We start from the raw sequence: 22,248 nt of genomic DNA, 5'->3' as shown, positions 1-22,248 counted from the left end.
GAGTCATTGTGGAGGTTTATGAGAATTGCATCCTTGGGAGATGCAATTCCCCCAGGGGTGCCTAGTTGTTCCAGAAGTGCTTAGGGGTTTGGGGAGGGCTCTTGATGTTTTCTTCACTGGAGCAAGGCACAGTGCCCCCCTGTACATCAGCTGATTGGTAGCAGAAGCAAACCTTGCTCAAGGAGGGAGAAGTGGATTCCAGTCAATGTAAACTGCTTTTCCCTCCTAGCACAGTTCTTTGAAACAGCCCCGTTAGCCCATGGTCATAGCCAGAGGGGCAGAGGGCAGCTGCCTCCCTAAATCAAGGAAATAAATAAAAACACTTAACTAACTGATGTGGAGCAGTTTGCAAAGGGCTCAGTTTATCTGCCAATGCCTGTTCCCTCTTGGGAACACAGGTACGCAGCCAAAGCAGTCAGCCGCTCCCAAGTACGAGGCGAGGGGAAGCGAGAACTTTAGTCTTCTCCCTGACCTCCTCCCCCTTGCTCGGGGGAAAATTGGGATGCTTGCTTTGGCTGTACATGTTTCAGAGAGCAGTGGTGAGAAAGAGAGGCGGGGGAGAGAGTTTAGTGGTGCGAAGGGAGATCAACTTATTGGGGGTGTGCATGTGTGCGAGAGAGAGCTTGCTGCTGAGAACTCTTTTGCATACCCAAATGTGCATAGTTTTGCTGGAATATGGAGTCCTGAAGTTGGGTCTTCTGAGCACCTTGCAGGAAGCAGCATGCTTCTAAAAGGAAGAGAGCCACCTGTCACATTTGGCCCATGAGGCAGATCCTCATAAGGATCTGGCCAGTGGAGCAAAAAAGCTTCCCCACCCCTCTTGTAAAGTGCATGATGGTTGCATGTTCAATTTTTTTTTTCTACTTTCCTCGGAAAAGCAAATTTTTGTTAATGAAATGACTAAGTGTTGGCTTATCAAAACACCTATGCATATATATTAGACACCGTGCTTTCTAAGGAAAAAAAAAATCCACTGTTGGCAAACCAACCATTTTATTTCCAATAGCCAGTCTTCAAACACAGCTAATTTTAGATCAGCTATGTACTTTAGATAAATTACGTTTTATTTCTGCTGCTGCCCTTTGCTTTTTCAGTCCCACACTCAGTTGATGCATATGCTTTTTTTCAGGCTGCAGCTTACTTGTATTTTCCATGTTGTCTTGTTTTGTTGCCCATATGGCATATGTTTATGACAACTGTGTGATGAATTGTTGTATGCAGGTATTGCCTTGCACCACCGTAAGACATTTCCTGCTGGGTTTTCATGTGAATGTATGAATAATTAAATCCTCTTTCATTTAACGGAATATAAGTAGATATAAAATACTTAGCATTTGTGTGCTGATATTGGATGAAGGCTGTTATTGCATGTTGGATGTGGTGTTTCAATAAGTTCTTCACACAAGATGTGAGTCTGGCTCATAATGGTAAAGGTAAAGGGAACCCTGACTATTAGGTCCAGTCGTGACCGACTCTGGGGTTGCAGCACTCATCTCGCTTTATTGGCCGAGGGAGCTGGGGTACATGTGGCCAGCATGACTAAGCCGCTTCTGGTGAACCAGAGCAGTGCACGGAAACGCCATTTACCTTCCCGCCGGAGTGGTATCTATTTATCTACTTGCACTTTGACATGCTTTCGAACTGCTAGGTGGGCAGGAGCAGGGACCAAGCAACGGGAGTGCACACCGTCTGGGATTCGAACCACCGACCTTCTGATTGGCAAGTCCTAGGCTCTGTGGTTTAACCCACAGCGCCACCCACGTCCCTTAGTCTGGCTCAAAGCAAGCATCAAAGCTGCATTAGAAAGCAGGAAGAATAGCCCCCCTCCCTCCTCAACTTATCCTCCTCCCCACAGAGTAGCATTCAACTCAGTTTTATTCAAAGTAAACCTGTTGAAATTTATGGACATAACTTGGTCATATTCATTATTTCAATAGGTCTGTACTAATAACGTTGAGTTGAATAGCACACATTATATTTACATGTATGTAGGTTCATTCTACACCTTACGCTGCTGCATACTGGGATGGGAAGGGCTGAGATTGGTGCATTGCCAATGCACTGAGCACTAGGAGGAGAGAGGAGAATCTAGCTATATCAGTGGTACTAGTGGACGGCATGGTGGGCTGCACCAGTCCTCTGACCTCCTTCCAGTTGAGTCAGTGCTATATATTGGGAGGCAGGGGTGCCAACTTGAATAAGATTTTTTTGGGGGGAGGTAAGCCCCAGCCTGCATAATCAATCACAAGATGTGGTGCACACATACCATTTGAATGGTAATGCCCATCAACGTCATTGGAGTGGCTGAAGGGGTGAGGTTGTGTGGCTTCTTATAGCAGGTTTGCACCACGCAACTTCGCCACCACCTCGCCCCTCTTCCTCCCAGCATAGGAGCCAGTTCCTGGGGACCGAGGTTCCTTTGGTCACCCCAATAAAGTTGATGGGCATTACCATTCTATTAATATTCCATTAATGAGGTTAACAGTTACGCATTGATCTTGCAAGCAGATTTAAATGTCTCCATTGATAGATCTGACATTGTTCTTGGCTAGCCAGCTAAGTTAAAAATGAGGAAATGAAGGAAAAAGGAAAATAAAAAGCAGAAATACCTTGGTAATATATCTCAAGTGATCTGTGTGTATTTTCTTTCCCTGTAAATAGTTTGTGTTATTTTGAATTGTCCTCACACTGGGAAACCATTATTATTATCTTATTTATTTAGAGCATTTGTACCCAGCTCTTCAGCAAAAAAAGGCTCCCATAGCAGCTTACATACAATCCGAATGCAGTGTCTCTTTAAAAGAACGGAATAAAGTGAAACAGCATCTCATAAGTTTAAACATAGGCTTGGCTTTTAGTAAGTAGATTGGCATGGCTTGTATTCTAACTGCCATGCAGATGGTATCATCAATTTGCTGAAATGGTGGTGGAAGAGTTCAGTTGTTTTAGCTGCCAGTGCTGAATTTCAGGCTCTCAGCGACTGATAGCAGGTTGTCATTTCATGCTTTGCAGTTTTGTTCTAAGCTGCAATTCTGTATATTGTTTCAGTGACTGAGTTTATTCTGTCTTCCAGAAAGTGTTCTGTATGCATATAAAATGCATCTTGTTAGAAATTGGACAACACTTCATGCATTGGATAAGAAAATTCTAACATGAATAATTTCAAAAGTTATAAAGATACAATATGAAACTCCTTCCTGAGTCTAGTTTTCCCAGATGCTACATTTAGACTGCTGGATACAAGATGGTAATAATTGCCCCCAAAGAGAAAGGTTTATATCAGTAGGTACTGCAGTAAGATGTGCAAGGCAATTATTTCTTTTGTGTATACAAACTAAAGTCCTCTAGGTTCGTAGAGCATGAGACTCTTAATCTCAAGGTTGCGAGTTCTAGCTCAGGTTGGGCAAACATTTCCTGCATTGCAAGGGGTTGGACCAGATGACCCTCAAGGTCCCTTCCAACTCTACAATTCTATGAGTCTGTGTTGCTGAATCACAATTCTCACCATCTCTGGCCATTGGCCATGCTTGCTAGGGTTGATAGAAGTCATACTTCAGCAACATCTGGAGAGCCAAAGGTTCCCAACTCCTACTGTAAACTGAGTTTGTAAATGTTTGCATGGTTCTGTTGCAGCAAATTGGTCAAGATCCATGTTCTCAGTTTTGATATTACTTCTGTTGATGCGGCCAAGTGGAGTAGCAGTGATGCTCGTGCATAGCTGGCTGCAGACTCCATGTGGCACAAACAGACCGCCCATCAGCTATAGGGTGGGCTCAGTGGGAGGAGGCAAAGCAGGAGGCCCTGAGGGAAAGGCGCGGAGGGGTTACATTTCTTCGATTGCCGCAGCCAACTGGAGCGGCGGCGCCAATTGTGCAGAGCCACCGTCTGGACTCTGCGCGGCACAAACGGACCACCTTCAGCCTCCCTCCCAGCTGTAGGGCAGGCTGAGTGGGAGGAGGCAAGCAGACTGCAGAGGCCCCGTGGCTTGCCCCTGCGAGGAGCTGCAACTGCCAGAGCATGTATGGCGGCAAGTACCATATTTATTTATATCTTTAATTCCTATAATCTATGTATAAGAGGACCCACATTTTTAAATTTAAAAAACTGGGGAGAAACCCTCATCTTACACACAGAAAAGTACGGTATATTGTTCTTCTTTAAATAATTGCATGCACATGGGAACCTACTTCTTACTGGGAAGGCATTGCTCCTTATAATTATTATAGGGAAAACAAGAAACATTGCTGCACACTATGCAATTCAATAAACACTTAGTTTGGTCCAGAGGGTTTTTGTTAGGAGAATGATGTCCAGACTCTGTACTCAGTATGTTAGTGTGAGGAGGGTAACTGAGTTGGGGACAGTGAGGAAAAGAGCTGTGTATTGGATGAATTCACCACTGTGCTGCACAGAAAGCCACGTGCTGCATTGTTCTCCTTTCTCTCTGACAGTATTAGAACTGTGATATTGTTAGCATCCGTCTGTCTCGAGAGACAGTGGAACACATCTTATACAGGGAATAGGTTCAGTGGGTAAGACATAGTTTGTGTATAGTCAAGATTACCTTAAATTTCCCATAATTTACACTCCCCTTCCGAATGACCTGTTGTTGGGGAGGGGACCTGGAGCTCCAAGGAGTCTTCTGGGTGCAAGAGGCAGCGCCTGCTTTGGCCAGTGGAGGAGAGAGAAGGACTTTCCCTCTGTGTCCTCCAGCCAGTGGCACCATGGTAAAAGTTGGTGATGGTGTGGAGGCCTCTTCCACATGTGAGCAACAATTGGAATCCAGGAGAGAATAAAAAACAAGGGAGGGGGAGGCAGAGAGAGATGAAGGTGAGCAGGTCCCAGTGAGGCAGAAGAAAAAGGCTGTAACAGATCCTTAAAATTGGGACACAGGATCCTAATAGAGGGAAGCAAAAACAAGGAAAACAAACATCCTTTGGGGAGCTTGAGGAGGAACTATTAACTGGGCTGAATTTAGGTTGCAAGAAGGATATGCTACTTCCCATCTTTCTGGGAGCTTACTGGTTTTGGAGAAGATTATTATAAGCTGTGTATCATAATGTAATGTTGGAAGCAGACAGGTTTCTGGTTCTTTCCATATCTCTAAAATAAGAGATTTTGCTGAGAAACATTATTTGACGTTGTGAGGTGTGAAGCATATGTCATGGCTTGTGACTGAGGACATTCGGCAGTTAGTCGTTGTAAGGTTAACTCTGGATTGTTTCTGAATGCATTAATGAAATCTATTTATGAGTCACATCATGTTGGAGGCCCTCATTGTAGTGCATGCATTATATTCAGTGATCTCCAAATTCATGTAATTTGTTCTCTCTGCAATGGATTCCTCAAAGGTAATATTCTACTCTTGCCCTTAAGGCTTTTCTAAAAGTAGAATTTTCATTCTACTATAATCAATCAAGCCTCTTGCCATTTCCCCCCGTTATCTCAATCTAGCACAGGTTGAATATCAAGTGCAGTATTTTGTATTTTTCATTTAGCTAGGACTACTGGAAAGTCCCGGGCAAAAAACTTGCTTGATTTATCACAGGAAACAAATATACCTATATATCAAACTGTCTGCTCATTTCCTTTTTTCTCCTTCTTCAGTGCTATACTAAAATTTGATGGCTGAATTAAAGTGATTCAGTCAGGACTACAGAAGACTGTTTCCTAAGCAGGGTGCTACCTGGAACACATTGCATAAATTTGCACAGCACTGTTTTGGCACTGTGTTTTAAAATATGTCTAAATTTGTGCTGACATTGTAACATGAGAGGCTCCTTAGCTGAATGCTATAACATTTGCATCTTTTTTCATTTATTTGTACTTCAACTCCAGACATCTTCCTTCCCTTTTGCATTATCATATGTATTTGTGCTGTGTAGCTTTTGTACTCATGTGTATTTCAACAAGAAGATAGTTCTATCCAATACTTTGATTGCCAGAACATCTTTTTGTTTTAATTTAGGTTTTCCTCTTTTTATATTCTGACAAGACACCTAAAATATGTCTAGCAGAAGTAGAACACTCAAAAGACCATGCTTCTAAACATTATTTTTCCAATGTAGATTCTTTCAGTCTTTCTTATGGAAATATAATCTCAACTGAAAAAGCTTGCTTCTTTCAAATGGAATGATGATGATTAGGATTTCTTGCTCACCTTATACCATAATGTCCTAGGACATATTACAACAATATAAAAACACAATATTAAAATCAGTTGACATCATTTATATCAAAACAATAGGATAAGTCCTAAGAATAATAATTTCAGATATTCAAAGGAGGTGTATCTTCAGCATATAATGAAAGCTATGCAATGATAGCACCAGATCCACTTCTTGTGGAAAAGGAATTTCACAACTGTGGGGTTGCTGCAGAGAATGGCCTCTTCCAGGCTGCCAATCCCTGAATTTCTGAGTGGACATTAGTTTTGCCCCATGATAGAAAGAATGGTGGAAGTATTTCCATGAGTCCACAGAAGCTACACAGTACATGTTTACTCTGAAGTAATTCCCACTGAATTTAATGGGACATTTCCAGGTAAGCATATACTATACAGTCATACCTCATATTACAGACACTTCAGGTTACGTGTTTTCGGGTTGCGGACCCCGGGAAACCCGGAAGTACCGGAATGGGTTACTTCCAGGTTTCGCTGCTTGCGCATGCGCAGAAGCGCCAAATCACGTCAGCGCCTGCGCAGACACAGCGCTTCAGGATGCGAACGCTGCGGGTTGTGGACGTGCCTCCATCACTGATTACGTCCGCAACCCGAGGTTCCACTGTATAGGATTTCAACCTATGTTATACCCCCCCCCCCAAAAAAATAACGTGCATTAGACCTTTTCCGAGAGATGAAGGCGTAGACCATCTCAGGGCCTGGTCCAGCTGGACTTTCTCTTGCCTAACACAGTGATCTCCTGACAGCTTTCCTGATCACATTTATATGTTGATATTGCTTATTGCATGTGAGTGTGCGGACACACATCTTCAAGTAATTTGATATTTCCTGTAAGCTGTCTTGAAAGAACTTTTATCCAAAGGCAAGCTAAAAATAATTGAAATAAATCTGATTTTGGAATTGAGGAAAGATTAAAAAGCAATGTGTGATATGCCATTGCAGCAGGGATGGGGTGCGTAGGAGGGATCATCTGTTCAAAGAAGTAAACAGCAAACATTTCACCAGTTTTGTGCAAGCAAAATATTTCTTTCAGTTCGGGCCTGGTTTGAAGAGAAGGATTGACTGATATGTCGGTGAGATTGTTGTTTCTTTCAAAAGCATACTATCTTAATGTGACATGTACAAAGCTCTGTCAAGTTAACATTCAAAGGGCTCTAATTAAAGAGGGGGAAGTTGTGTCTAGTTCAGGGTTATCAGAGTGTTCAGTGATTGTGCTGCGGGTAAATTGAAGGACTTCTCTGTTCACCTTGGTGCTACTCCCTCCCACTAGCTAGAAAATGTGACTTTTCTACCCAACATCAAGCAAGTTGAGTAGAATAGGCCAGTGGTGGTGAACCTATAGGACGCGTGCCAGAGAGGGCACTCAGGGCCCTCTCTGTGGGCACACGCGCCATCGCCCCAGCAGGGCCTTAGCTTCCATGCCGGGGCTGGGGGAAGAGGAGGGCTTGCGCCATCCAAAGCCTGCAGCACCAGGGCCTGGCAAACAAGCGAGGGGCTGAGCAGGCATTGGCTTTTGATGTGCCAGGGCTTCCCACTAGTCTGTTTTTCCTACTCAGGAGTAAGCTGCCAGTTTCTGAATATACCGAAGGGTTCACCCAGAATAGTTGGTTTCATTAGTAATCTACAGTCTTTGTTCAGTGGAATGAGGCTTGCAGTCAAAATATTTTTGCTTTTGCCACCGAACAAATAATCTATGAAATTTATTCAAACAGCTGTAGAGAATAATATTTAAAAATTAGTGCAATGACTGTCTTTTTGCACACAAGTCCCCTGTTTATTTATTTTTTAATGATCTGCAAATTGTGCATTCCACTGGCAATCTCTTATTTATTTTATTCTGTTGTCACAGGATTTTATTCTGTTGTCACAGGAATATTGCAAGTACAGTGGTACCTCTGGTTACGAATTTAATTCATTCCAGAGGTCTGTTCTTAAGCCGAAACCGTTCTTAACATGAGGTAGCACTTTTGCTAATGGCGCCCCGCGCTGCTGGCGCGAGACTTCCACTCGCATCCCAGGGCAAAGTTCGCAACTGGGAGCATCTGCTTCCAGGTTAGTGGAGCTCATAACCCAAAGCATTTGCAAGGTGGATAGTATGTAACATGAGGTTCCACTGTAGCTGTCACCAATTCAAAATAACTCTAGCTACAGACTCAAGAGCTGCATGCACTTGTTGTGCTTTTGCCCTTGTTTTCAAGTGCCAAATATTAGCATATCCAAGCCTGAACTTTTGAAAGGGTTTCTCAGTGTGACGTCTGCTGCATTCACATGCATGAATTTACTAGACAATATTTGATTGCAAGGGCAGATATCTGAAAAATAATGAAAATTTCTTAAAGGTTGTCCAGATACGATGAAGCTGACACTTCAGCCACTTTTTATAATACAAGTCAATGAACTGATAAAATACTCCTCAGACTTTATTATTTTTTATTTATATCTCTTCTGGTATAGTGCTGTAAATATATCTATGCTATTCATGCTGTTCTCTCAGAACGCTACAGTTGCCATAGTTTACCTATTCACGTATGAAATTAAAAGCCTTGCTAATAAAAATAGAATAAATTTTGTACATTTGATTTGACACGTGTTCTGGTTTATAGCTGTTGGAGTTTTAATCTTCTTTCGGCTGAAAAGATTATCTGTAGGAGGGTAGAGAACATGCCTAAACTGAGGTCTCTCTCTCTCTCTTTAATAAGATGTAGGGGAGCATGCAAAAATAGCTTTCTAACTGAGCCCATCCCCACTCTCTCCTGGCTGACTTGGATATGGGTGGTTATAAACAGAAGTAGATTGAGGCCAGTGCAAATTTCAGCAGTGCCCTTGGCGACATCAAAATTTGGCGCCTCTCATCTTCCAGTCTACATCATAGTTGTGGCACCCCCTGCAGTGCCCCCAAGGCTCCACATCCAGTTTCCTAAATCCACCTCTGGTGCTGGTTCATGGCTGAGACTGCAGAATTGACTCTGCGAAGGTGCCTTTTATCCCACTGGTGCCTTTGCACAGCTCCATCAGTCTTGCCTCCACCAGTGTGCTTCCCCAAGCAGCCCTCCTTACCCCATCCCACATCATGCATGAGGCTCTTCCAACTTTCATGCCCAAAACAGGAAAAGAGATGGTAAGGGAACAATGAACTGCACCCAAGGGTACTAAAGGAGCTTGTGGATGTAACCTCAGAGCCTCAAGTCTATTGAGAGTCCTTGGAGAACAGGTGAGGTCTCTGCAGACTGGACGTGGGCAAATGTTGTCCCTGTTTTCGAAAGGTGGGGAAGAAGACGCAGGCAACTACCAACAGATAAGCTTGACATCAATACCGGGAAAGGTCCTAGAACAGATAATTAAACAGTCGGTCTATGAGCACTTAGAAAAGGATTACTAAGACCCAGCATGGGTTTCTCAACAACAAGCCATGCCAGACTAATCTCCTTATTTCATTGACAGAGTTACAAGCTTGATGGATCAGGGGAATACTGTGGACATAGTGTATCTTGATTTCAGTAAGGCTTTTTACAAAGTGCTGCATTATATTCTTGTGGAGAAGCTGGTAAAATGTGGACAGGATGAGGTAACTCCTAGCAAGGAGGCAAGAGAAGAAACATCTCTTTTAAGGGTTTGCATTTTGGCGCAGAGAAGGACATCCCCTCTACAAACAGTAAGAAATTACATCACACATAAGGTGGGGTTACTGTGGCTCAGCCAGGCCAAGGTGTGATATTCCTGAGGATTTAGCAAGTTTACATAGTTCCAGACACAATTTACACAAAACATTAGCATTTGATAAGACAATCAGGATGCCCATCAGACATCCCTCAATGCAGAGCATCTGGGCAAACAATGCCAATTAATACAAAGGAGGCTCATAGATATAGGAGAGGAATCCCTTCAGGAACTTCCCCTGACTGCTATCTGCCTACGTGTTCTCAGGTAAGGGGGATTAAGGAGACAGGAAATATTAAGAGTCTTTAGGGGAGCCAAGATGGCTTTTGGATTGCTATCCTATACTATTTTAGACATGTGGTTTATATACTTATGTAAGTGTGTTTACCTTGTGCAATTATCAACATTTATTCTATATTTGAGACCTTAGAATTCCTATAACAGTGGTTCAGCTGACTGAACAACCAAAGAGTGCTCACTAACCGTTCCTTGTCCTGGATGTGAGTGCTATTTTAGGCTGCATCAACAGAAGTATAGTGTCCTGGTCAAGTGAAGTAATAGTACTATTACATTGCTATTACTATTATTAGTCTCCTCGTCTCCATATTTTGAAAGCTTGTGAAGATGATGGATAATTGTAGGCTAGGGTACGTTATATCTTAAGGAGGATTGCCTCCTCCCTTCAAATCAGCTGAAGAGGTTCTCCTTTGGGTCCTTGCTTTAGCCAAAGCACAATTGGTGAGAGCATTTTAGGTGATAGTATTCCAACTGTGGAACTCTGTCCCAAAAAAGCTATCTGGTACTCACTCTAATGATATTTTTCATTTGTCATTGGTTAAAGTTTTATTAATTCCAGAATCAATTTGTCAGTTTGTCTGCCTGATGTCCCTAATATTTGGAAGATGAAGGAGAAAACAAACTCCACATGTTCTGGCCTTAAACTTTTCTGTGGAACTTTTATTTTTGCTTCCTCTTCTATTTGGAATGTTCCAAACTTTTTTTATTATAGATGTCAGGCTTCTGACACTCTTAATTCTGTTACGGAATCCAGGCATTGCCTTCCATGACTGAAAGGCTCCTTTTGCCCACCAAAGACTTTGAATCCAGCAAAACTGGTGAAAGAGACAAGGCAATCCTTGCTGATTCGCACCCCCTTCTCCTCCTGCAACCCCTAGCACCACCTCCCACTTTTCCAGAGGGATCCCCGCCCAAGTCCCAGCACAGTGTAAGAGGGGGTGCTGGAGGCATCAGGGGCAGAGAGGAATTGGCAAAAAAACTCCACGTGCGAGATCATCCTCTAAGTGGTACTCTTAGTTTACTAAAATTAATAACTATATTGTATTCATATTTAAAGCTGCTTTTATTGTCCAGAATCATATGTTTGGATACGTGTGTTTGTTTGTATTGCTGCTTCTTTGTACTGAAATTGCATTTATTATTCCCCTCTTCTTTCAATTTCACAAGCTTAGAAAAAGTTCCACATGAGTATATACAGACTTATACTTGCCATCTGTTTGTTAAATAATCTGAGCACAAGAGAGACTTGAATCTCTATACTTTGTCTGCATTAGAAAACAAAAGCAGTCATCTAAATACAAGCATTACTGTTTCCCCTAAGATGCTTGCTCCTTTCTGTTACATTTTTCCGCTAAAATGAAGACAAAAGAAATGTCAGTGCTCAGGAAGATTTTGTGTCAGTATGTGGTAGGGGCAAGAATTGAAAAGGATCAGTGAATCAGATGTAATTTGGGTTATGTTTGAGATACCAAATCTGTGTTTTGCTGACGGCTACTATTCCTTTTTCTCCTCCCCGAAAAGCTGCATAGGCATTTCTATCAAACAGAAAGAACTTTATCCCTGTTTTCTTTCTGGCATGCCTATGATGATTTTGTTCAATGAGCAAAGAGGATTATGGGAAGTGGAACTAGGTGGGATGTTTGAGTAAAGATGTGTAAATGACTTTCATTGTGGATATGAAGACTAAACATTCTTAGGATAGTATTTTTCCCTTTCAGGTAGCTTTTAAAAACAGTCCATTTATCTTAATTTAATTAGCTCAGGTGGGGAGGGAGACACATAGAATCTAAAATGTCATTTTAAAAAGTGGCTGCAAGTCATGGGTATAACATCAAAATTCCACATTTCTTATCGTCACAAAAAGAAAAGAAATTCTTGAAAATGTACTTTTGAAAAATAAAAGTACAGAATTTAAGTTTTTCTCTCCTGTACAAATACCTAGATACTTCAGCTCAGGGATATCAAGCCTTTTTGGACTAATGGGCAGATTTTGAAACTTGCTTCCTTGGAGCAGGAGTGGCGTAACTTATAATGGCTGCCGTGGGTAGTGGTATAACACAAAATGGTTGCCATGAGGAGCGTCGCGTCACACAAAATTAGAGAGACAACCACCCACAAAAACTCTATGCTTATATGCCCTGCTAGTTCTGATTATCAACATCTCTCTTCCTCTACCTCCCCCTCCCTCTCACACTGTTGCTGTCTAATAAAAACAGGTAGCATTCCTCAGTTACCAGCAAAATATAGAAAGTAACCACACCACTCTCATTTCATATAAATCAGAAGGTACCTGCACATTTTGCCACATAACTTTCTTTCTAGGATGGCTACAGACTTTACTTTTTGAAAAAAATGATAGCTCAAAGTCTGGGGCACCTGCCCAGAGACACCCCTAGAATTCCTCACTGGCACCATGACATCCACAGGTGCTGAGTTATCAACCCCTGCCCTAGCTGATTGAAAGAGTGCATTTATTCCCATCTACTGATTTTATTTCACTTTAAAAATAAACTTAACCTGTGTATTGCATTACTGTGTCAATCTTTAAACGTTTGTTACAGTGCAATCTCTTTAGGAAAATGTCACAAAACTGTAGTAACATGATTTGTGAAATTGGTCTAACTTATCATTGACATTTTGCCATAAGAAATTATGCCAAATTTCAAAAATTGGGGCAAAGGTTTCCCGAGTGTATCAAAATATGCAGTAATTCTAAAGTAAATAGTAGTTCATGTCTTTCAACTTTTGATTTGCCCAATGGAGATTTTTTTATATATATAATCCCATTTACCGGGGGGGGGGGGATTATTTAATCTGTATTCTCAGAAAAACATTTTTTTATCGGCTAAATTCTCAGAACCACATTTGAAATAGTTGCATCAAACAATTATTAGTGCTAGGAGGCCAAAATAACTGGTACATTAGTTGTTATATATGCTCACATAGAATTGTAAAGTTGGAATCTTTACTCAAAGGATCATCTAGTCCAACCCCCTACAATACAGGAAAAACACTTTAAACCATAGAGAATCCAATGAATATAATGCATTTTGATTTTTTTTAATGTCATGCAATATTGCATTTTTATGGACATTTGCCATTTTGTACACAACTTTTTAGTTGGAAAATTGCATCACAGAATTTGGAGGAGTGCAAATTTCAAAAGCTACCTTTGTCTCAGTTTGCATATTGTTCTGGGAAGTGAATTATACCAGTCCTTATAAAAATGCAGTCTGAACCAAAATTGTCCTTTGTCCATGCTACCAAACTGCATTATATTAAACATATAGTTTTATACTGTATCTGTTTGTTTGGTTGGTTCTTTGGTTGGTTGGTTTGGAAAAAAATCCTAACTGGCAGGAGGACTAATCAGAAACATAGCATATGGGAAAGGGCAAACCTTTTGTTTTCACAGCACCATCCTAGCTAAAATTCTCCCTTCCCTGACATTCCTGTTTGCATGGGAGTGCAGCTGTAACTTGTGACAGCGACTACTTCCCTTCTGTGTCAAACAGCGATTTGGTAGGGGGTGTCAATCTAGAAGAAAGGGTTAATTCTCTCTGATCTTGATATGCCCCTCTTCAGCTTTTGTTTACAGTTTAAAAAGAAGCACACAGTGTCAAACTCTTTTTTTAATATAATATTTAGTCCTTAAACACCTTCTTTTCCTTCTCCTGTTGCATCCAGACCATTGCCATATCCTGCTGTTTCAACCTCTCTCATCTGCTGCCTGATCATCACCATGGAGTCATTGACTGCAGATCATTTCCCTTTATCATCTATTACTTCTTTGCAGTGTATTAGTTCAGAAATCTTACATTAACATTTTTGTGTGTCTCCCTTCTATCTGTTTGGATCGCCACTGCTTATGGTATCACAGTACCACCAATATACATAGCTGCAACAATGCTTGCGCCAGTCCTGTTACCGTAGCATCCTGCATTTGACAGCCTGGACAAATCTCCCCTGCAGTATAATCTCATTATAAAAGATTACCACCAAATCTTTGACATTTAGGATTGCACTAGCCTTGCTGTTTCCATGGTGAGAGATTTATTTAGGATAGCACTTTGCTGAATTATTCTCAGTCTTGTGTCCATCATGTTCCCAGTGTTCTCTACCTAATTTTATAGTCCGTAATAGATTTCAGTGACAATGGTACTTTGGTATTTTCAGTAGCACAAACCCATACATGTCCATCAGTAGATCACCTGGCAAACAGAACTCCCTAATTGATGTTGTCCTAGTTTGTTGTTGACTGCAGTACAGAGAAACTCACATAAAGGTTTCCCCATCACCACCTTCCCCTTAAACAGAAGTCTTCCAAAATTAGACAAGTATTCTTGTTGTGCTCTTCGGGTTGTTGGTCAAAGAAAAGAAATTGCTTGGCTTGTACAAAAAAAAGAGTAATATATGCACTTGAGATGCAGCGTGATTATTATTGCTGAACATACACTTTAATTGCCTGATAAATGAAGCTGGTTAATTGAAGATTATACTAGTAAGGTACATGAGATTAGAGACAAATTTTACAAGTGCTATGAATTATTCATATCATTAGATATGAGTGTAAATGGTTTAGTTCTCTGGTGTAATCTAAACGAGATTGCATGCTTAGTACTTTGGGTTTTGTATTGTACACCTCAGTACATACGGTTTCACAAGAGAACCCTGTATAATGCCATAAGACTCTGGAACATAGTTACTTTGTGTTGTTGAATAAATTAGTTTGATTTTTTTTTCACTGTTGGGTAACTTTGTGTCAGTGTCATTAGATAATGTGAACACATGCCCTTTGAGTTATAAGTGTGAGAGATCAGATGGGGCAGATCCAACCCACAAAGTTTTGTTTTTATATTGTATGACCCAAACAGCATGGACTGATTTCTGTTGAATATTTGCTGAGAAGCAATTAACACAGCCTTTAAGGTACATGCCATCTTCTATCTAAGCTGACAGCTACATTTAGTGATGCTCATAGTGAAACAGTTGTATTAATGGCCTATCAAGAACATGAATGAACATTGACTACTCAACCTGACTAGGTAGGGCTTATTTTTATTTACTTATTATGTTTGAGCCAAATACTTCCTCCAGGGAGTTCATTTGACGAAAGCCGTTGCCTTAAAAGGTTCAATTCCTTCCTTGTATTTTGTAGGCTGATTTAAGGCCTTCCTTTTGGGAGAGGCCTTTTTTTCTTTTAGTTGGGTACTAGTGACGTGGGTGGCGCTGTGGGTTAAACCACAGAGCCTAGGACTTGCCGATCAGAAGGTCGGTGGTTCGAATCCCCGCAAATGGGGTGAGCTCCCGTTGCTTCGTCCCAGCTCCTGCCCACCTAGCAGTTCGAAAGCACGTCAAAGTGCAAGTAGATAAATAGGTACCGCTCCAGCGGGAAGGTAAACGGCATTTCCGTGCACTGCTCTGGTTCGCCAGAAGCGTCTTAGTCATGCTGGCCACATGACCTGGAAGCTGTATGCTGGCTCTCTCGGCCAATAAAGCAAGATGAGCGCCGCAACCCCAGAGTCGGTCACGACTGGACCTAATAGTCAGGGGTCCCTTTACCTTTACCTACCTTTGGGAGAGGCCTTTTTTCATTTAGCTGGGTACTAGTGATGCTGACTACTGTTGAGCCAAGGTAGAGTACAGAAAGATTTTGTGGAAAAGTTCCACCAAAATATAAAATTCTACCATTTAGATTTATGGGGATGGTGGGTTGACTTTGTGAACGGTTAACTTAAGGAAACTTGATTTTTAGAATTGTCTGTGGTGACTAGAATCATCCATATGACCTGAACAGAATACATCTGCTGTCTTCAAATGGGCTTCATTTGTACACCCAGCTCTTGATCCCCAACTGTGATCACACAAAAAAGGAAAGTTGGAGTGACCAGGGCAAGCGCAGAGGTAGAAAATACATACACACCTCAGAGAGATGGAATTAAGAAACGTAGTCCTCTCCACCCCCATTTTCTAAAGAACTATCCTATTTTGTGGATGCTTATGTCTACATAATAGATGTTCCCCATTAAGTGAACACACCTAGGCTGCAGTCCCAGGTATTCTCACTCTGTAAGTGCCATTGAACTTAAATATATTTCTGAGCATACGTGCAAGGCCAGTGAAAAATGAGGCCACTCTGACTTTCATGCAATCTCCCTGAAGCCTCTTAAGAAAAATTGCTGGCTTTTCATCTGTCTTCTTTTAAAACATCATTATTCCACAATGAAAAGAATTCATTGTGAAAGTGAAACAGGGTCACCCAAAAATAATATGCTGATTTCATATTCGGGGGATTCCCTAGGTATGCAGAAGTATATCTGCTTGTAAATTAAAAAAGGGGGGGATGACTTTGTGAACTTCTGGAACCTATGATATGTTGAGGACCCAAAGATGAGAAAATTCCTAGGGAACTTATTGTCTGGAGAGGGAACTTCAGACTTCATAGTGAATGCTATTTTTTCCCAGGGAAGAAGTGAGAATTCTCACATAAAACAATAGCTGTGATGGGACATCAGTGTGCCCCATCCACAAACAAGAGTTGGCATTTTTTTTTCTTCCAGCTCTGGTCTTATTTCATGTGAAAAAAAGGGTGGATGTTTTCTGGTTTTAGTTTAAGAAACACATTGCGAATGGCACTGCAACCCATTATCTCCATTTTTTGGTTATAGGAGGGAATAGCCCTGACACTTAGCCCACTGTTTTATTGGAGGTTAGAGTGAGGCTAAAGAAACAAAAAACAAAAAAAAAACCAGACAGATTGTGTGAGTCAGTAAATTTAGTCTGTGGCTGAAGGCTATTGAGCTATTGAGTTAAAAGTATCACTTTAAATAGAAGTGGCTAACCTGCGAATCTTCAGGTATTGTTGGACATTGAGTCCCATCAGCCCTAGCCACCATAGACCATGTACAGCCAGCAATAATGGGAGATGGAGTAGTTCAGCAGTAGATGGAGTGCCACAGGTTCTCCACCTTTGAGTTGGAAGGAAGGAAACCTTTCTGAGGCCCTGTCAGTGTATTGTATGCTACAGGTAAGGGTTCAGGTGAGGAGGATGTGCATTCTGAAGTTAAAAAGGAAAAGAAAACCTCTCTGCCCCATGCTATACTTCCATCCCTCAACCCAGTAGTGCTCAGGTTTAGGGCAGGGTCTTTTATACTTGTACAGTATAGCACAACGGGGGGGGGGATGTATCTAGTGCAGTCCTTCAAACAGAACTCTTGTTAGGTTCTGGTAATGCACTGCATCCCAGTTAGAATGTTGTGATTCTGAATAATGTTTTTATTTTATGTTATTTTTCATTCTTTGCCATTCATCTTTGACTATTCCTATTATTCTTAAATCATTGACTGCCTAATAGAGTTATGGCAGAGCCAAATTTTGCCTAAACCACAAGTTCAGGCTACAGTTCTTTACAGCCCATGACATCCCTCCTCTTGGATTGCTTTACAGGGCGGTTGTAATTATTACTAATATAATGTACTGTAGGTGAAACCCATTGAACGAATGCTATTATGGTGATTAATAAGTAATCATATCAAAGCTTGAGCTGCTGAATGAACCACAGTTCTTTGAGGTATTATATTTAGAGAGGAGCCCTTGTCAGGGAAGTTATGGCAAAGCATTTAAAAACAATGTTTAAAATAGTATCTTGAATCAGTTTGTAGCTGGTAATTTATTTGGGTACTGTATATAACGATCAGTAACATCACCTTGGTGATTTTTGTGCTTCAGTGATCACAGCACACCAGGTAAAGAAATATTTTGGAGGAATATATGCAAAACCATTTATTTTAAGATAGTTGCTATATGTTATAGTGCTGTGACTAATATGCACACCCCTTTCAATTTAGTTCAGGAAAACATCAGCATTAATAAAGTCTATTTCTACAGAGGAAAATGTTTCTTATCTGACCACTAATACTAATTGAAAAATGATAATTATTCTTTCTTGCTGAATGCTGAAACATATTAAGGTTACTGATTTGAATCATACTTTCAAGGCATACAGGGGAGCAAAAATTGTCCACAACACAATATATAATTTAATTATAGCTAGTTATATATATCAGTATAATTTGTTAATGTGTACTCTTTGCAGAAGAGAATTATTCTGCCAGGCACTGGCAATTTTATACATTTTCAGCAAGGGACTGTCAAAAGAGAACCATTTTCATTGAATTTCATAGCATTCAGTTGCCTGAAGGAAGAATATCAATGAGGAAGGTACCAGCTTCATTTTTTAGTTATTCAGCTATATTGATATATAGACTAAAAAAAATAAAACAAAAAACCCAACCGCAAACCCATTTCTTAGAAGACCCCGTCTATGACATTAGAACCATCCAGTTAGAATATTCCCCTTCCTAAACACACAGCAAAATGATGGGCACTTGACAGTGAATTAGATTTCTCTTTGAGATGGATGTTTTTAAGGCCGTAAGCTCTGTAGTTGCCAAAAAAAATTCTGTACTTTTGCTTAAATTTGTTGTATGAGTTTTTCAGTGGTTGCTTACAAAGCCACTCATGTAATTTGCAGTGTGTTTGTGGAGATGCCTGATGTTTTAGGATAGCTGTCCATCCTGAAGTTGTGTAGGAGTAAGCACTCACTCATCCTTGTTTGATTTCATTATTAGAGAGAATTGTTCAGCATTTGTTCTGGCACCAGTATATTTAAAAGACACAACTTCCCAGCTTTGAATTGAAAGGGAATATGGGAATTGTTTTGCTGGGGCAAAACCAGTTTTAAAAAAACCTGCTGCCCTTTTCTTTTTAAAAAACAAAACATTTTTTTATTAAAGATTTATTGGTTTACAAAATTATGTGCAGTGTCTCTTTTTTCTAGCCCTTTTCATGCTTTGGAACAGAAAAGGAGGGAGGAAGCTGGAAATGTTGGGGTTGGGATTGGCAACTACAATTTGGGACTTTGCCAACAAAGTCCAACCAAAGGTTCTCATTAATTCAACAAGTCTTGCATTTGACACCTTTCTAGGAGATTGTGGCTCATAGATAATGCATTAATGGGAAATTGAAGTTCGTTTTTTAGTTCCTTTCTTACTCACTTATTTATGATGGTAAATTAACAGCGGAGTACTTGTTTTATAATACTAAAAGGTGGGAAGTTTTTATTTTGTCCTTGGAAACAGAATTTAAATGCGGGATAATGTTGGTTTTGGACAAATTGCAGCAAACAATCCAGGTTAAACTGGGATGTGGTTTTTTTACACCACTTTTAAACTGGGATGTGTGTTTTTTACACCAGTTTGACCCTTGATATTGTGTTTTGTGTTTTTGCAGTGAGGTTTAGAAGCTGTGAAGAAAGCAGAAAAGTCAATTTTGAAAGCAGTGCACCATCAGAGTTTAGAGTGAGTGAAGATGGCGTGGTTTATGCAGCTAGAAGCTTTCAGATTTCTCCAGGACTTACTGAATTCCTCTTATACGCTAATGACAAGGAAACCCAGGAAAAGTGGCAAGTGGCTGTGAAACTAGCTCTTGAGCCAGAGGATTCAGTGAAGGTAAGAAATTGGCTAATAAGTCTTTGAAGTTACATTGGTTTAAATTTTTATCCAAACATCTTAGGTTAATAGGTAACTAACAGAATTGTTAAGCTTAAAAAATAACATTCCTTAATCTACTTTTTAAACTGGGAAACTGTAGTCCGTTAAGAATGCTAAAGTTATTTACATTTGAGCTTTGTGGTTGAACAGGGTTGTTTATATATTTATACCCAAATTTAAATTGGAAGAGACCATTCTTTTATTTTAAACCCCCTGAAAGCATTACAGTATTTATTCAAGCAGTTAAATAAACCCACAAAATAAACAATTCTCTACGCTGATCCATCAATCAAATTTATTACACTGGAACTACAGATTTACAGCAGAAGCAGGAAAGTGATTCTGGCAGGGAATGTTGGCTTTGCCTTGGCTCTCCGTAATCAAGTGTGTGGGGGCGGGGGGGGGGATCATTCATTGTGGCTCCAGTGCCACTTGCCAGGAGAAGAGTCTCCCTCTTGTGGAAATTGTTCCAGGCTAAGCTGCAGGAAGGCGTTGCTCAGCCTTGCTCCCTGTAGGAAACAAATATGCATGATTTATGGTACTTACCCTATTCCTTTGAGCTGCTCCATCATCTTATAAATGATATTCCGGACATTTTATGTTGATAGATTGAGGCAAAATAACATTAACAGCCACAGGTGTAAGACTTAAAAAAAGTGTACTCTTAAAAACAGATGGATTTAACCGATTCAAGGCTCTCTGGAACCATCATGAAGTAGGTCATGATTTCACCCTTAAATAATCTGCAGACATCCTGAGCTTGGGCAAATGCTGGTATAGAAAACCTTAATGCTAGTAGCCCTCTTGCCGACCAACTTCCTTGCACCAATGCTGCACACTGTCTCCTCCCACTGGCATGAGTTTTTTTTCCAGCTATTGCAGGTTAGTCCATGAATACTATCACCTGCTTCATAGGGGCTTTTTCCACAGTTGCAAGACGTTCTGTTTGCACTTGCATTGCTAATTGCAGGCTCTTTGTGACTCCTTGAGCTTTGGAGGCATCTATGCAACCTGCTAACTTTGAAATATCTTTTGTATTCAAGTGCATGCCTCCCAAGCAGTAAACAAGGCATTATACCATAGCAGAAGGTATCCTTCTGAGCCCGCCAAGATCCTTCCTTCCTTCCTGGGACTGCACAGATCAGGGGTGTAGATACTGTTACCGTATTGACCACAATACATAGCTGGTGAAATGTGTTTTGTTTGGTGCATCACCAGTTCTGCAGGCCTGCTCTAAGGCAGTTCTCTACATGCACCCTGCCACTGGAATTATTCCATTACCTAATTTACAGCCAGATCCTAAGCACTTTTTTCAGATGTAAGTCCCACTGAGTTCAGTTGCCCTTGTTTCCCAATAAATGAGCTTAGTAGTGCAACTTTAGCCTTCTTAGCCAGCCCAATTAGGATGCTTTGTGTGGAAGAGTCAGGATTACTTATGCATTGTAGTTTAAAACATCTGGCTTCCGTAACGTTAAAAATCCATTATTTCGTTCTTCAGCACAATTAACTGAGCGTACACAATATTGTTCCTAAAGGTTCAAAGTAGGACAATCTCCTTTTCTTTCTCCATATGCAGAAGTGAGTTAGCATGTTTGCATGCACACAGGCAACAAGAGCTAAAACCCAGAACGCTTACAAATGCAGAGAATTGTTGACACCCTGCAGAGATTAATGCCCACTGTGCAAAGTGGGTCATCTACAGCATCCATCATGGCTGACATAGGTTTAAAATAATTACAACATTAATTCTATGGGATTTAATAGGGTCATAAATATTTGAGACATTCCTTACTACTATGTATTAAACTTCCCTTGGAACTCAAATTATATTTTAGCACACCCAGATCTAAATTTAATGTACAGTAGCACATTACCTGAACTGTAGCTCCAACTAATGAGAAATATCTAAAGGCATGCTATTAAATTCTGCACAGTATTAACTAGTCTCCAGCTGGACTATAAAGCGTATAAGGTAGTTTACACAGCACCAAGGTATAATAAATTGTTTAAAACTCCATCTTCTTTCTACCAGCACCTTGCTAAAAAACAAAGAGGTTGATAGTATTTTATAGGGAAAGAAATATATTGCATATAATTTTTATACTGTGTCATGCTGTGAATATTGTTAACAGTTTAGGGTTATGCACAATGTTTTTAACACATTAAAAAAGCACACAATGAAAAATTAGCTAACCAATTCAGGTTCTAATTTCTGTTTGCTTTCATTACCTGTCATGGAAAGGAGCAAAAGAAAATGGAAGACATTGTATTTCCAAGACACCAAAATAAGCACATTGGCCATCTGCGAAGACAGAAGAGAGACTGGGTCATCCCTCCAATCAACTTGCCAGAAAACTCCAGAGGGCCCTTTCCTCAGGAATTAGTTAGGGTAAGACTGAGAAGAGAGGAATGTCTATGACAAATATATGGCAAATTCCACTGTAGAACAAACATGGTTGGCACTAAATCTCTCTTTTTTTTTACTTGTTTGCCAAGGTTTAGTTTGAAAGTTCTGTGTTTCCCCTGCAGTAGTTGGTGAGATTGAAAGCACATCATGTG

At 40.5% G+C, this 22,248-nt stretch overlaps 1 protein-coding gene across 4 annotated transcripts in view; it reads left to right on the top strand.

Moving 5' to 3' along the window:
* Nucleotides 1-22,248, top strand: part of CDH2 (cadherin 2) — a 127,519-nt gene that overhangs the window by 75,136 nt on the left and 30,135 nt on the right. For all 4 annotated transcript variants that reach the window (XR_014550262.1, XM_083622903.1, XM_083622904.1 and 1 more), the window contains exons 3-4: nucleotides 19,430-19,647; nucleotides 21,932-22,078. Coding sequence is in view for 3 of the 4 variants with exons in the window: in XM_083622903.1 (XP_083479029.1) it covers nucleotides 19,430-19,647; nucleotides 21,932-22,078 (365 nt within the window). In the remaining variant the exon portion in view is untranslated. The remainder of the gene's footprint in view (nucleotides 1-19,429; nucleotides 19,648-21,931; nucleotides 22,079-22,248) is intronic.

Source organism: Podarcis filfolensis (genome assembly GCF_964270895.1).
Source record: "Podarcis filfolensis genome assembly, chromosome: 7".
In the NCBI taxonomy this organism is placed as follows: Eukaryota; Metazoa; Chordata; class Lepidosauria; order Squamata; family Lacertidae; genus Podarcis; species Podarcis filfolensis.
Note: the sequence above shows the minus strand (reverse complement) of the source record. Positions and strands in the feature narration are given on the sequence as shown.